Source organism: Brachypodium distachyon, chromosome 2 (assembly GCF_000005505.3).
Source record: "Brachypodium distachyon strain Bd21 chromosome 2, Brachypodium_distachyon_v3.0, whole genome shotgun sequence".
Classification (NCBI taxonomy): Eukaryota; Viridiplantae; Streptophyta; class Magnoliopsida; order Poales; family Poaceae; genus Brachypodium; species Brachypodium distachyon.
In genome coordinates this window covers 51699261-51713402 of record NC_016132.3, presented here as the reverse complement: position 1 = coordinate 51713402, position 14142 = coordinate 51699261, and the positions used below count along the sequence as shown (strand labels likewise).

Below are 14142 nucleotides of genomic sequence, written 5' to 3'. Positions count from 1 at the left end.
TGCACTGTTCTCTATTTTTTATGCATTGGACCGTTGGACGCGCTCAGTGGCATGCCTTGGTCAACTTGATCATGGTACGATGTCCGGTACTCCAGTGTGACGTGAACAGCTACATCCCAGTATACTACAGACCGGAGTAGTTCCTTTCTGAATACACAATTTACAGTTATACACAACCACGCGAAGGATATAAGGTGAACGTTACAGGCAGCCATCATAGGTGACACGACACCGCCGCATCCACATAGCAACGATGAATTCCGCACCACGTTTGCAGATTTAAGGCGGGAATTTCTGTAGCGCCAGCTTAATCAGAGAGCAGGAGGTCAGGGGTCATAGTGCCACTCGGAATAGGTTATCTGACTGGGGTCGTCATCGTAAACTGCAGGTTCACCCACACCTCCTTCGTACTGGTAAGAGCTGGGACCTGAACTCGACGAGCCGAATGGCCAGAGAAACGAGAAAGAGCCGCTGCTGCCATCATCGCTCCTCGTGACAGGCCCAAGATCAGCTTCTGTGACCCCGTGGCTAGAGGCGGCTTCGTTGTGTTGGGTTGAAGGTAAGGTGCTGGTGGCATTATCTGATCTTCCTCGCTGTGGGGGCAACGGGTGGCGGCAAACTGGGCATGAGTTGTGCTGAACAAGCCATGGAATGATGCAGGCGGCATGGTACAGGTGCTTGCACGGCATCTCCCTTGCCTCTGAGCCGACCTCAAATTTGTCTGTGCAGACCGGACAGTGTGGATCGTCGTGCAGATGCCTGCGGTTTATCTTCACCACTGGCATGGAGTCGATTGCAGACTGCGGCGCCGGCGGTGGTCCATGGCGGGTGCTATCGTTCTGCCGTAGCAGCTGCTCAAAAAGAGCTTCGAGGCTGGGACTGACAAGGAAACCGCTGAAATTTGGACGATCAGCACCAATTCTGCGACCTCCCCTGACAAAGACATTCAGCCCGCTACTCTCGCTCGCATCAGCAGGCATGTTGCTGCCAAATATAAGCCTTGGGCCAATCGACGGTCGCCTTACTGGTACAGTACTTGCCCCTTGTGTGCCATGGATATCAAATACAGGATTGCTGTCCATTTCTGCCATCTGTTGGCGCATAATGGCAGACATAGCCTCCATCATTCCAAATCTTCTATCTTGGCGATCTTCCAAGCTTGGCCCAAAGATACCGTATGTGTTCAATGTGTCTCCAATCTCACTAATTTCTTGGATAAAGCCATCATTGCAGTTGGGGCAGATTATATCTTCTCCACGAAGACGAATTGGCCGGCGGCAGGCATAACACCAGTGTGTGGGTCTGTTTGACATCTTATTTCTGTGACAAACTAACCTGGTATCAGCAGAAAGAATCTATAAATGAAGTAACAAGGATAAATAACATTAAAAAAGAGGCACAGTAGAAGATCAGAGCAGTAAAGACACCAGGATAACTGTACGGAACTTAACTCATCAAATGGCAAGCCTGCTCAAATTGATTACGTGTTTCATGAAAACAGAATCAATGTGTTAAGCTGCAAATGTCACCTTTAACTTCCTATATGATATTAGGGTTTCTATGGTCGCATATGCATGAAACAATAAACTCAGTGTAAACTCATATCAGAAGAATGGTTTCAGACGGTCTGAGCTAGTGCAGTGATAATCTCTGATTCAACTTATCACAGAAAGAATGCAACTCATTTGCTGTGATAGAATTATAGAAAGGATAACTTGAGCAGTCCAATTTGGTGTGATTTCAACTGTATGCAGATCGAGTACACTCTAAAATGCTACTGGCCTCCAGAGTTTCAGATTTGCTGAAGGTCGACATTTGAAGCCTATAGTACAGTTTCACACTATACAGTTCCCATTTTCTCACTAGCCAGACAAAAAGAACTGCTAAGAAGTCGCGTTTCATACTGAAACTTATGAAACTTATCCCACTGAGGTTTGGGACTGAAGACAGTGATTATTGCTGCTTTTACTATGCTCAACTAGCTTCTGAGACCAGCTATTCAGGTAATGAAACCCAAGTCCCCAACCAGCCAGTTTTTGGCGCAATTTGGATTTGGTACTTATTATAGGTTATTCACGCTATACAATTTTTACACGGCTGCTCGTGAAGGTTATTCATGCATGGTATTCTCTGAAAAAACAAAGTAGTTTCCAGCAAGTTGTTTGAATCCTGATTCCCCAACTGTCAAAAAAATACTGTCAACTGATACTGCATTTTTTAGGAACCCTGCTTATATGCTCATGGGCCAATTATCCGACTAGACAAAAATTGAGCGTTATTTATCCATCACACTAATTATATGATCATCCAGTGCTTGAACATACAGTATTTTGGATGCAGACATTCTCTCCGCTGGATTGCTGGATGCACTGCGAGTCTGCCATGATGGTCGTATCGGCGAGGCATTGCCCAGTATATAACAGAATAGCTAATCGACAATCCAGCCTGTGTCAAAACAATTTTGCTGCGGCTGCTAAGTAGGACATGATATGTTTTAGAACCGCTTTGACAGTTTTAGCACCCGAATTTGACATATCGCAAGCTGCAAGAAATATCAGCGTTCCCCGTATCCATTTTTTGACAGGGGAAGGCAGATCTCTGCAGGCAACCCTAGGACGACACATTCGTCTCGCGAAAGGCAAAAGACGAAGAGAACTCGTAAAATCTCGGAACTCTCGTCAGAAACCAGAGGCGGTTCTAGAAGACCTTGCCTCAATTTCCCCCATTCCCGCATCAATTATCATATGGCATGGATGGCCATCCAACCCCAGTCCCGCAACAATCGAACACGCAGCAATGCCACGCCCCTAAATCTGACCCAATTGGGCGCGGAAACGGCTACCGAATCGAAAACGGATGCAAAAAAAAAAAACCTACGCGATTAGCATGGAGAATATCGAAGAAACAAGAGCATCGGTGATGGCGGTACTGTACCTTGATCCGGGGGAGGAGGAGGGGGCTGGAAGGGTAGGCAGTTAGGAAGTGACGACAGAGAGGGGTGTGTGTGCCTGGGAAGTGATCCGGCCGGCGATGCGCTCATATAAACGCGGCAGTTCTGCGGGTCTGCCGATGGCATGCCACCGGTGCCAGCGCCGAACGACGAGTGAGAGCAGAGTAGTGCCGCCTTTCACTGTACCGCGACGGGGCCCTTGCGTTAGGTGGCGTGCGGGATGGTGCGAGGAGGGCGTGGAGCGCTCCGGCACCACTCGTATTCGGGGCTCGGACGGCAGCCCACCACGCGTGCCCTTACGGGCCGCGTCTCCCCGGAGTATGGGTCGAGACTCATCGAAAGAAACGACGAGGATTGATACAGACTGACCGATAATGGTCGCATATAAACATATTTCTTTCAAGTCTTCTCTTAAAAAAAGCAGAACATATTTTCACTCTAAAAACTGATATGTATGTACATTTATTTTTTCCGGGTTTAACTTTGATACGTGAGTTACGTGCTACAAAAATTATATTGTTGGATCGATATTCAAAAGAAGTTTCTAAATGTATAAAAATGTAACACATAATCTACATACGGAGTATTACTACTATCTAATTGATGGTCAAAGTTGCGTCATTTTTTTTGAAAAAATATGGAAAGAAAAGAGCATGACGGTAATTTTCTAATACTATTTTTAAAAATAATTCTGTTTTAAATATTTATATTTAATTTGCAGATTAATGCTTAAATCATCCGCACATACACCACACCGAATGTCTTAAGTGTTGACTATTGAATTGCACACCAAACCCTCATGTGTTTATAGGTGTTGGCGCCTGCATCACGACGGCGGACCGAGAAGCCACGCGGCGACGGCGATTCAACGGCTCAGAGAGTCAGAGTCAAGCTCCAGGAGGAATCATCGGTGACAGGACATAGGAGACTGGTGAGGGTGTCAGATTCCTCTAAGACACCCGGGTTGAGGAAGGCGAACTCCAGGAGGCACCAACATGATCGGTTATTTTTTTGGCGCGAGACTAGAAAGAGGGGAACTATCGTGCAGCGCGGTGACATATGGGGAGGTGGTAATGCGTGACCGATTTAATGTACACAATCAGAATCGTGCATTTTCTTTCGAGCTTAGCGAGTTGAGAAGGCCAACTTAACTTGTTCATTTTCAAGTTTGAGCCGAGTCATCGAGTACTCTTTAAGCACGTGAGTTTCGAGTTTATACTGGAGCAAATTAACATCTAAGAGGTCTTGACTAGTCTGTATCAGCAAAATCAACCTAGAGAGCAAAGCAATAAAGTGTAAATAACATTTGCACGAACAGAAGGACAATGCAGAAAAATATGCATCATCATGATGTATCTCATTACAGTAACCACTTAAAAGTTTGAACAATGGGATGTAATTCAGAGAGAAGAGCCAACATAAGGAACCAACTTTTGCTCATGTTCACCGTTAGTAGCACTTTGCGGAACATAAGTATTAGCTTCTTTCAATACTGTATACAGGTACAGTAAAGGTTGAAGGCTGCAGAACCAAGTAGGAAACTAGTAATCCGATCTCGACAGGGTAGATCAGTTCCACACTTGCTTGTGCTCTCAGCCACCATTTATTCAAGCAGGCCACTAGAAAGCAGAAAACTATATATACCGCAAAAAGCAAACAACCGATGCATGCAAGGCACCATGGTTACATCTGAAAAATGCGCACGACGAAGACCTCCGAACAGAGCCATTCCGCTCAGCCAATTAGGCAGCAGAGTTCATCGGCATCCATGACTGAATCCGCCAATTCAGGAAGATCAGCTTCTACCGAAGCAATACCACTCTCATCAATCCCACAGTCGACCTCCCGGACATCCCGGATTGCTGCTGCTGCCACCTCGCCAGTGCATGGAGCATGGTCCGTGCCAAAAGCGCAGGGCTTCTGCTGCAACGGGAGATCGCCAATCTCCGCGTCGATCTTGGCCCGGACGTCGAAGAGGAGGCTGGTTAACCTGACCACCTCGGCCTCGAGCGCCGCGTGCCCCTGGAGCCTCCGCAAGAGCTGCTGGTTGGCGGCGCGGAGGCTCCTGACCTCCTCCTCCAGGAAGGCCGCGTGGGCCTTCTTCTTCTCCCTGTACTTGCGCACGGCCTCCCGGTTCCCCAGAGGCTTGATCACCCGGGGATTCCTCGGCTCCTGCTCGGCGGAAGCCAGGACCTGGGTGTGCCTGTGGAGGCACGTGTGCGTGTGCATGGCAACCAACGGCGACGATGGAGCATTATTGCAGGTGTGGGTATGGGTACATGTAGGAATAGCTGTGGTGTTCATTAGGAATTCATCGAAGCCGTGTGAGAAGATCTCAGGATGTGGAAACAGGAGGTGGCTCGGGATCGGAATGTATAATCCGTCGTCCATTGTCACAAAATGGGAGTAATTTTGATCTCCTCCTAGTGTTAACTGGGCAGGTTTGTACATAACGTGCCCAAAACAACTTCAACAACTCAACTGGGTGACCTAGCTTGTTCCATAAAGATTAGCTTACCGATTTAATTAGCAGGATTTTGTCAGAGGCAAAATGAAATTAATTGAAAGAAATATTCACGTAACCCCTAGATTACTACTGATGATTAGTGATTGAATGGTCATCAGAAGATGATGTAAGTACCAAATTAATTCCATGATCGCCAGGGGCGTCAACATATGAACTCTATACGCTCACCACTGAATAGCAAATTCTCACAAGATTCCAGTCAGGACTACACAAACTTCCTGCATTCGTGGTCAGTATCAACACAGGAGAAACAAAATCAGTGTTTGCTTCTTGCAACAAAATCAAGAAACTAGATTTGAGAGAGATGCAAAATACCTAAACTGCCGAAGGGCAACAAAATCTCGCCTTGATGGAGGGAAACGGTATGGACTTGCTTCTTGCAAGAATGAGCCTTATATATAGTACGTAGCCTGATGCCTCTCCTTTTCGCCTACATCTTTTTGGTCCGTCATCTCTTCTCACCAATCTCCGTTGGTGTTTTGGGTATCTCAGAGGGCTGAGAACCTTTGGAATGGAGGGAGGGGAAGCGGTGACAATGATGTCGTTGGATTGGAGCGGATAGGATAGAAAGATGGAGAATCCTAGTTCTCGCCAGTGTTCTTCTTCTCTAGCCTTTTTCGATTGTTCTTGCCACTGTTTGTGAACGTGTATTTCACTATTTTCTCGACGTGATCTTTCTGTTCAGATTCCTTTCCATATTCGTTTCAACCAGCACATTTGGCATTTTGGCCCAGTGGGTTTCAGCGACCGTTTCAGCAACTTGATTGAACTTTTATTTTAGAATATAATCTCCAGAGCATGGAATTTCTTGAAACGATTCCTTTATTCGAAATTCTTTTCGTCAAGCCATCACGTCCGGAAATTGGTTCCCTACATGTCCAAGGGATGGCATGGGGAGCTGAAATAATTCAACTTACCCTAGTCCAAAAACAAGCAATTATCATGGCTCAGTTTGCTAGCTTCTGTTCGTTAATTAGTACTGCATTATGATTAATTACCTTAAAAATGTGTTGTGTGAACTTATTTTTTGAAATCAGTGGATTCTGAACGCTGTCCACGACAGTCGACCAAAGACGATGATAAAGCTTTCATCACGCAAACAACAATGCTAAAAATGCAATTCTCCCCTGCCTCCGCAGCTCCACTCCTCCTACGCCCGTGCCCGGGGCCGCCGGCCCCCTCCTCCCGACCCCTCGGCGTCGGTCTACGATGTGCAGCTCAACCGCCCGGACCAGCGGAACGCGCTCAGCCCGGACTCCTTCGCGGAGATCCCGCGGGTCATGGCGCTCCTATCGGCCCGACGCGGATGGAGCCTTCGCCGCCTGGGCCCGCCCTGACGAGGACTGACTATAACTTGGACGAGGTGGCTGTTGGCTCGCTGGCGACCCTCATCGATGCAGCACGCGCCGAGGCCGTCGGTGTCTGCGAACTTCGACGAGCGGCTGGATCTTCAATCCTGTAGCCCCGCCGCCCCTCATCCTGTACTCCGACGCTATTTGATTGGGTGCTTCCGTAATTGGTGTCTTTTAGGCGCTGCAAGTGGTTGCCGGATTGCCTGAAATTGCCGGATTGCCTCGTCCAAGGCATTCCGTTGAGAAGGCATTGCTGAAAGCCGTGAGAAATACTTATTTGCAATCTGTTATGTGAATTGTTAACTGATCAGAAAACCTAGGATTCCTAATTCTCTGCACGCTGAGGTGTAATTTGGGGCTTCATATGCAGGTCGATGAGAGCATTGCTGGGAGGGAGCATGTAGTTCCCAGAATCGTCCAGGTAGGTTTTCTCCTGTGAAGCCTCAGAAGTCACATGGTGATCGAGGGGAGAAGATGGCTCAGACGAAGGGGTTATGAGCACTGAAGAAGTGTTAATATGCTCAAGTAAGCTTATTTCAGAGTCATCCATTGCGCACCTGAAGGAGTTGCTGGACTCACAAAGTTCAACCGTGATCTGAAGGTATGTGAGCTGTACAGTAGTCCATGTTTTGTCATACACTAATGGTCTAGCTGAGCGTGCTTTACCTTCGTTGTTATGCATCATATAGGCATCAGCAAATTGTAGACTATTCCAAGGATACATGTGTGAATTAATAATTAGGAGTAATCCATTTTATCATGAGAAAACATCAGTGGTTACATATATTAGAGTAGTGTCATTTTTGGGTCTGAATCTTAGAGAAGGTCATGAGCTTACAAAGAGACAAATAATTTTGATTTGGGGATACATTAGAGTAGTGTCATTTTTGGGTCTGAATCTTAGACAAAGGTCAGGAGCTTACAAAGAGACTAATAATTTTTATTGGGGATACATTAGAGTAGTGTCGGGTCTGAATCATAGAGAAGGTCAGGAGCTTACAACGAGACTAATAATTTTGATTTCGGGAGAGGGATAAATGCTTGATTAGCATATATATGCAACTGCACACTTTTGGATCATGCCAATGGAAGTCAGGTACAGTCTATTTGACCATATCAGAGTACCTACAAATTTGTGTTTGCGTTCTTATTTGGTAACCGTTCCCACAGATTATTATTTTCATGTGTGGTCTGTGTCAATATTATTCCACCTGCAGAAAACTAGATGTTGCCAGATACATATCACTTATTGGGGTCTGCTGCTGTGAGCCTGAGGCCCTCTTCCTCATGACAGCATGCAAACAAATACAACACATACATGTTTGAGTAACATGGGCGAAGGTCGCCATTCGCCAAGGCCCTCAGGTCATGGTGCCTTTGGTCTCCTCACCTTCGACTCTTCCAGCCTTCCAGGTTGTTCATCCCAGGACCATGAATTTTCAGCATTTCGTATATTACTACAGTTCTTTTATGGCTTGATGTCAACTTCTACTTTCAAACAGTGTGTTGTGCTTATACACTTGTTATATGCATAGAAAAGCAAATTTTCTATCAAATGGGTTTTCGTGTGCATTATGTTTACATGTGAAAGTGAAAAACTTAAGAGCCCGTGGCAATGCACGGGCACTGTACTAGTAATATAAAAAGACCATACTCTTCGGGATTAGTCCACATGCCGCTTGGCCGGGTTTTGGCTTACCTATTAAAAGCCTTGTATATATAGTGGTAACATCACACCTCACTCTTCTTCTAACTGAAAGTCAATGCTCCTGCGTTTTTCGTCAAAAAAAATGTATCAAATATGCATGCCAAGCATTAATCTGAGACCGACGTGCCTCCCCCGCCATAGCACCGAATGGGTTATCTGACACAAGGAGAACTAATGGAAACATCGCGATGAAAAGGAGAAGTTGCCGGTCTCTTGCTCCTTGTCGGCAAAGAACTTCTTGCATTTTGCCAAGTCTTGTTTTGTAACCTCCATAGAATTTGGCCGCTTTGGAGATCAAAGATTCAAAATAGTGAAGAAAAAAGAAATTTGTTTTTTACAATATTTGCAAATACAATGTCACAACATTTAAGATCAAACTAGCATAGTGCGCGTGCTTCTCTACGGAATGACTAAGAAGAGAAAATCTACATATAGCAATATAACAACATAATGGTTAGACTATATGGACCATTGGAGCCTCGTGTGGGCTTTGCTAGATTTAAACTACATACTCAAGCTCATTGAGATTTGAGAATAGAGGCAGCATGAGAAGATTCACGACAAGAAGTGTTATTAGTTACTTCTCTAACTCACACATTTGCATGGTCCAACTTGCTGGGGGTTAGAAGACAAGGGCTAGAAACTAATGAACGAACGACCACCAACACCAAACTTTATAAGTAGAGTAAATTTCACAGAACCACACTTTTTGTGAACTGTCTCACAAAACCACGGGTGTTTGTAATAGTCTCACGAAACCACAACTTTTGGGGCAGCTGGTCTCAGAAAACCCTAATCTCGATAATTAACCTGGTTAATGGTGATTCCGACAACGCGGGGCCACCAATAAGATGCCACCTCATCTTTCTTGACCCGTTTTCGATGTCCATTTTCGACGCCACGTTAGCTGCCTTTGATCTAACGACAGCTGGTGATGTCTTGGGTCGAGTAGAAACTGACGTGGCATCGAACACGGGCGTCAAAAATGTGTCGAGGAAGATAACGTGGCATATGACTGGTGGCCCCGGGTTATCAGAAACACCATCAACCAGCTTAGTTATCGAGATTAGGGTTTTCTGAAACCAGCTGTCCCAAAAGTTGTGGTTTTGTGAGACTATTAGAAACAACTGTGATTTTGAGAGACAGCTGCCACAAAAATATGGTTTCGTGAAATTTACTCTCATAAGTAGGAAATGTTTAATCCACATAAATAATAAGAAATACAAATTGTATCATGAAAGCAACATCAAAACAATATTAACATCAAATTTGTTTCTCATTTCTCAAAGTGCGGATCAAACTTGGACTTCAAACTGTATGCCATGGTAGATAGTAGTATACATCTTATGAGAGGAACCTGGAATTGGCAGGCGACCGTGCCACGCGGTTGCAACATCAAAACAAATATTCACAGCATAATTTGTTTCTTGTTTCTCAATGCGCGGATCAAATTTGGACTTCAAATTGTATGCCATGGTAGATAGTAGTTCAACTTATGAGAGGAATCTGGTTGGCAGGTGACCGTGCTACGCGGTTGATGGGGTAGCTTTGCGAGGGCATGCTGCATGTGGGTTGTGTCAGCCCGGTAAAGCTGTAGCCCGGACACTTTAAATAATAGTAGAGCAACCCAATATAACACAGCATGAACGGTCCAAAATTTAAGAAATTGTCAGAAAAAAATATAGAAGTATTTTCGTAAATAAATTGAAAGCTTAAAATGGGACCTCGTCTAATTTTTTTGAAAACTGAAAGCCCGACCATCCTAAGTATTTTCAAATTTTTGTGAGAAAATAGAAAATTCCACCCTATTAAGTTTGATTTGTTTATCAACAAATTGGAAGTTCCATCCTGGGATTTTGGAAGTTTTGTCAAAAAAATTGAGATTTTGTCTTCGAAACTTTATCAATATTTGGTGAAAGCTCATCCAAATTTTTGAAACTAAATTGTCCTTAAATTTATTTGAAATTATATATGAAGATTTGAAATTTTCATCTCTAGAATGTTTATTAGAATTACATGCTGTCATTTTTTTATAAGAATAAAAAGAGAAGAAAAACGCACAAGCAGGCCCAATAATATAGAGGCGTTGATCATACCTAGTCAGGAATAATTAATCCCTAAGGGTACATTTTTTTTAGAGTAAGGGTACATATATGTAAACCACAATAACTTCATGAGAACGCTATAAGAGGACTCCAAAGTCCAAAGCCACTAAAAATGAGTACAACAAAAGCACTTTTAGTTTTTTCCTGCGGCTCAATTCAAATGGGCCTGGAGATTCAGCCCAGGTCTGCCCCAGCCGCACCCACAATCCAAACATCCATTGAAACCGAGTAAGTGTGACAGCCCACAAGATCAGAGTCGCAAAAATGTTTGCCCTTCGCAGAACCCTGCTCCACGGCCGCCTCCCCGCGCCGCCGGCCACCGCCGCCTCTAGGATCTCCTCCTTCCTCCGCTCCCTCTCCTCTTCTCCGGGAGGCGAGGGAGGCCCGGAAGAGTGGGGCTCCTCCCTCCGCCCCCACTCCTCTCCGGGAGGCGAGGGAGGCGCGGAAGAGTGGGGCTCCTCCTGGTCCACTGGCATCACCAAGGACCATTTTGATGGGTCCGTCTCTGCCGTCGGGAGGCCTGCCCCCTCCCCGTCCGGAGCCGTCTCTCCGGAGCTGGCGGCCGTGCGATCCATGGACGAGGAGGAAGAGATCATCCGCGCCGTGGAGCTTGACAATAAGGAATCAAAGGAGTATGTGGACTCGTGGAAAGGCCGGTTCCGGGAGACGTGCGAGCTGCTGAAGCAGGTGCGGGAGCCGGGATCCCGTGGCGCGTACCTCAAGGACTCGGAGAAGCAGGAGATGTACCGGCTGCACAAGGGGGACCCCGCAACATACACCGTGGAGCGGCTCGCCAAGGACTTCCGCGTGATGCGGCAGCGCGTGCACGCCATCCTGTGGCTCAAGGAGATGGAGGAGGAGGAGGAGAGGAAGCGGGGAAAGCCGCTCGATGACTCCGTCGAGATCCTACTGGACAGCTGCCCAGAGTACGTGAACAGTTCGTTTGTTTCCTTAGTTTTTTCTGTTGAAATAATTTGATCATGAGGCGGATAAGTTCAAGAACAATCAAAGGTGTTAAAAAATCGATGGGTCTGACGTGTAACCCATTGTTTTATTTAAGAGAACAATGTAGGGAAATCAATGAATAGAAGAAACAGAAAGAGGTATAGCTAATCCATGAATACTTCACTTAGTCTCTTGACCTTTTGTTTTATTCAATTTCTTTCCTGATTGAAATGTCCAATGCTGTGAATCATGGCCCATAGTATGTGATTAGGACTGATCTGGGTAGCTTGTTTAAATGGAAGATGCAGTTTAAAGCTGTGCAATTCAAATTTTGTGGCTACACATAGTCAATGGAATGAAACGAGTGGGGTGACAATGCATTAAGTTAGGTGTTTGTGTTGCAAATGTATTCCAGGATGAAGTTTTGTAAATCTGTGGGTAAATGGCTCAATGCTACTCCCTCCGTTTCTAAATTCTTGTCGTTGTTTTAGTTCCAAATTTGAACTAAAACCATGACAAGAATTTAGGAATGGAGGGAATATTTTGTTAGCAAAACAGTAATTGACATTGAATCCTTGCGAAGCTCATCTCAGCCAGATTTTTTTTTTCTTCTGAAAACTTTGTTACATAGTATAGTGTTACTGATTAGCTCAAAGTTAATGTATAAATGTGATCTTGGAAATGGGTAAATAGTAGAAAATCAGTCTAAACTTCTTGGTGAAGGCTACCATTTCAGTTTTCATGTTATGTATTGCACATTTGCACTTATACTCCACAAGTCCGTATACAGTTAGGTCACTCTGTACAAATTTTATGTGTTACCTCTCGTTAGTAGTGAGAATAAAACTATCAGTTTGGGAGTTTTTGCTTAGAATTGCACTTATTACTCCATATCTGAGCTTTCCTTTGCTTTTCTAGGTTTTTCAATTCCCATGACAGGGAATTTCATGTCGCATCACTTCCATATAAACCTGACTTCAAAGTTATGCCTGAGGGCTGGGATGGCACAACAAGAGATCCTGATGAGGTCCTGTATGAGATTTCAATGAAGGAAGACCAAATGTTATACGAGGAATTCGTTCAACGCTTGGAGTTCAACAAGAAAAAGGCAAGGACCTTGTCTTATTCTTTGCTCCCTTTTATCATATTTGCTGAATGAGATTGGTCATGTGTTTTGTTAGTTCTTTTTAGTTTCTTTATGTAGTCCACTACAAATTCATGCAGTCTGCTTGCACTGACATGTAAGACCGCATGATAATGGCTTGCTATGTTTGCTTGTTGTGGAGTATTCTTTCTGCATAACAAAACCTTCTTTCTGTCAAGCTCTATGAACATGGGAAATGGAAACCAGTCTGTCCATTGACAAGTTTGCCATTGGTCATTGTTCCCTTTCCACTTGATGGATCTGTTTCGTGTTGTCATTGAGTAATGAGTAATTGTATTGATATGCCTCGTGCTTTATTGGATTGCAGGTGGCAGGCGAGGTGAAGTGTCACAAGTACAGCAGACGACGACCAGATGACGGATGGGCCTACATGGTTGAGAAGCTTGGGCCACAGGGAAGGCGTGGTACAGGAGGGGGCTGGAAGTTCATCAGTTTGCCTGATGGATCAAGCCGCCCACTAAATGATATGGAGAAGATGTATGTGAAGAGGGAGACTCCAAAACGGCGGAGGAGGATCATTGCTCCTTACAAGTAACAGCAAAGGCATCTGCTTGTCCTAATGCGTGTTTTCTGAACGATGTTTTGACGTTCCCCAGGGAAGCAGAAATCGTGAGAGAGATCGTAACCACCAGCACTTATCATGTTTTGTTACAGCGGGGTAGGTGGTTTTATGTATTCTTGTCATTTGTAACAAGTTTCATTCCCCACTTTTAGGCAGCTGAATAACATCCTTGGACTGTTGGCATGTCTCCTTCTCCACACATTGCCAACATTTGGTAGTCAGTACTTGAGTTGGCAGACTTGAATTGGCAGGCAGCACACTTTGTGGTCAATATTTCATAATATCACCTGTTGCAATGCCTTGCATAGTTTTTGTTTGAAGCAAGTACTAGCACATCAATTTCCTACTAGCTTTACTTAAGACCTAGTAATAGACATTCTTAATGTGGAGTTTGTAACGTTTATTTTGTGGACAACTTTCAAGCTGATCTATTCAAGTGGAGATTAGCAGCTAGCTGTTAATCTTATTGGAAAACGACAGCTCTGATTAAATGAAACGGGATATTCAAGGTTTCTTGTAGTAATATTATTGGCATCAGCTGCTCACCTATACCTGCGTACATATCAAACGTGTTTAGAAATTGCCTGCTCATCTGTAAGTGCCGTTCTTGGACCTGGCCAACGATCTACCCACCAATCACGAAAAGATCAACACAGCCAATAAAACTTGGTGGCATCAGACTTGACCGTGGCCACTTTGCTTCCAAAATCGAAATTCGTAAAGGTGATGTAATCATTACCATGTTCAGCGCCGGCCTTCTCTTTCCAGTTCGGTAGAGAATTTACGATGATGAAAACGGGTGGCGGCATAGCTGATAGCTCCATCAGC

The 14142-nt window shown here is 44.8% G+C and overlaps 3 protein-coding genes across 6 annotated transcripts; 1 reads left to right on the top strand and 2 right to left on the bottom strand.

The window, feature by feature from the left end:
* Positions 1 to 52: 52 nt before the first annotated feature.
* LOC100840196 (probable E3 ubiquitin-protein ligase RHC1A) lies at positions 53 to 3179 on the bottom strand. 3 transcript variants are annotated; one of them, XM_010234159.3, is made up of 2 exons: positions 2935 to 3179; positions 53 to 1330 (listed from the first exon to the last, which is right to left on the bottom strand). In XM_010234159.3, exons 1-2 carry the CDS (start codon positions 3074 to 3076, stop codon positions 327 to 329), a joined length of 1146 nt encoding a protein of 381 aa, XP_010232461.1. In that variant the 5' UTR covers positions 3077 to 3179; the 3' UTR covers positions 53 to 326. The 3 variants fall into 3 exon arrangements, with proteins under 3 accessions (XP_010232461.1, XP_010232462.1, XP_003564415.1); XM_010234160.2 differs by having other exon boundaries at positions 53 to 1320; XM_003564367.3 differs by having other exon boundaries at positions 53 to 1335; positions 2935 to 3178.
* Positions 3180 to 4349: 1170 nt separating this feature from the next.
* On the bottom strand, positions 4350 to 5942 carry LOC100829391 (basic leucine zipper 23). Of its 2 annotated transcripts, XM_003567158.4 has the most exons (3): positions 5793 to 5942; positions 5592 to 5695; positions 4350 to 5440 (listed from the first exon to the last, which is right to left on the bottom strand). In XM_003567158.4, exon 3 carries the CDS (start codon positions 5399 to 5401, stop codon positions 4685 to 4687), a length of 717 nt encoding a protein of 238 aa, XP_003567206.2. In that variant the 5' UTR covers positions 5402 to 5440; positions 5592 to 5695; positions 5793 to 5942; the 3' UTR covers positions 4350 to 4684. The 2 variants fall into 2 exon arrangements, with proteins under 2 accessions (XP_003567206.2, XP_010232460.1); XM_010234158.3 differs by having other exon boundaries at positions 4350 to 5695.
* A 4928-nt stretch (positions 5943 to 10870) lies between these two features.
* On the top strand, positions 10871 to 13634 carry LOC100839681. Its single transcript, XM_003564366.4, has 3 exons — positions 10871 to 11568; positions 12506 to 12695; positions 13060 to 13634. Exons 1-3 carry the CDS (start codon positions 10907 to 10909, stop codon positions 13285 to 13287), a joined length of 1080 nt encoding a protein of 359 aa, XP_003564414.1. The 5' UTR covers positions 10871 to 10906; the 3' UTR covers positions 13288 to 13634.
* The last annotated feature ends 508 nt before the right edge of the window (positions 13635 to 14142 follow it).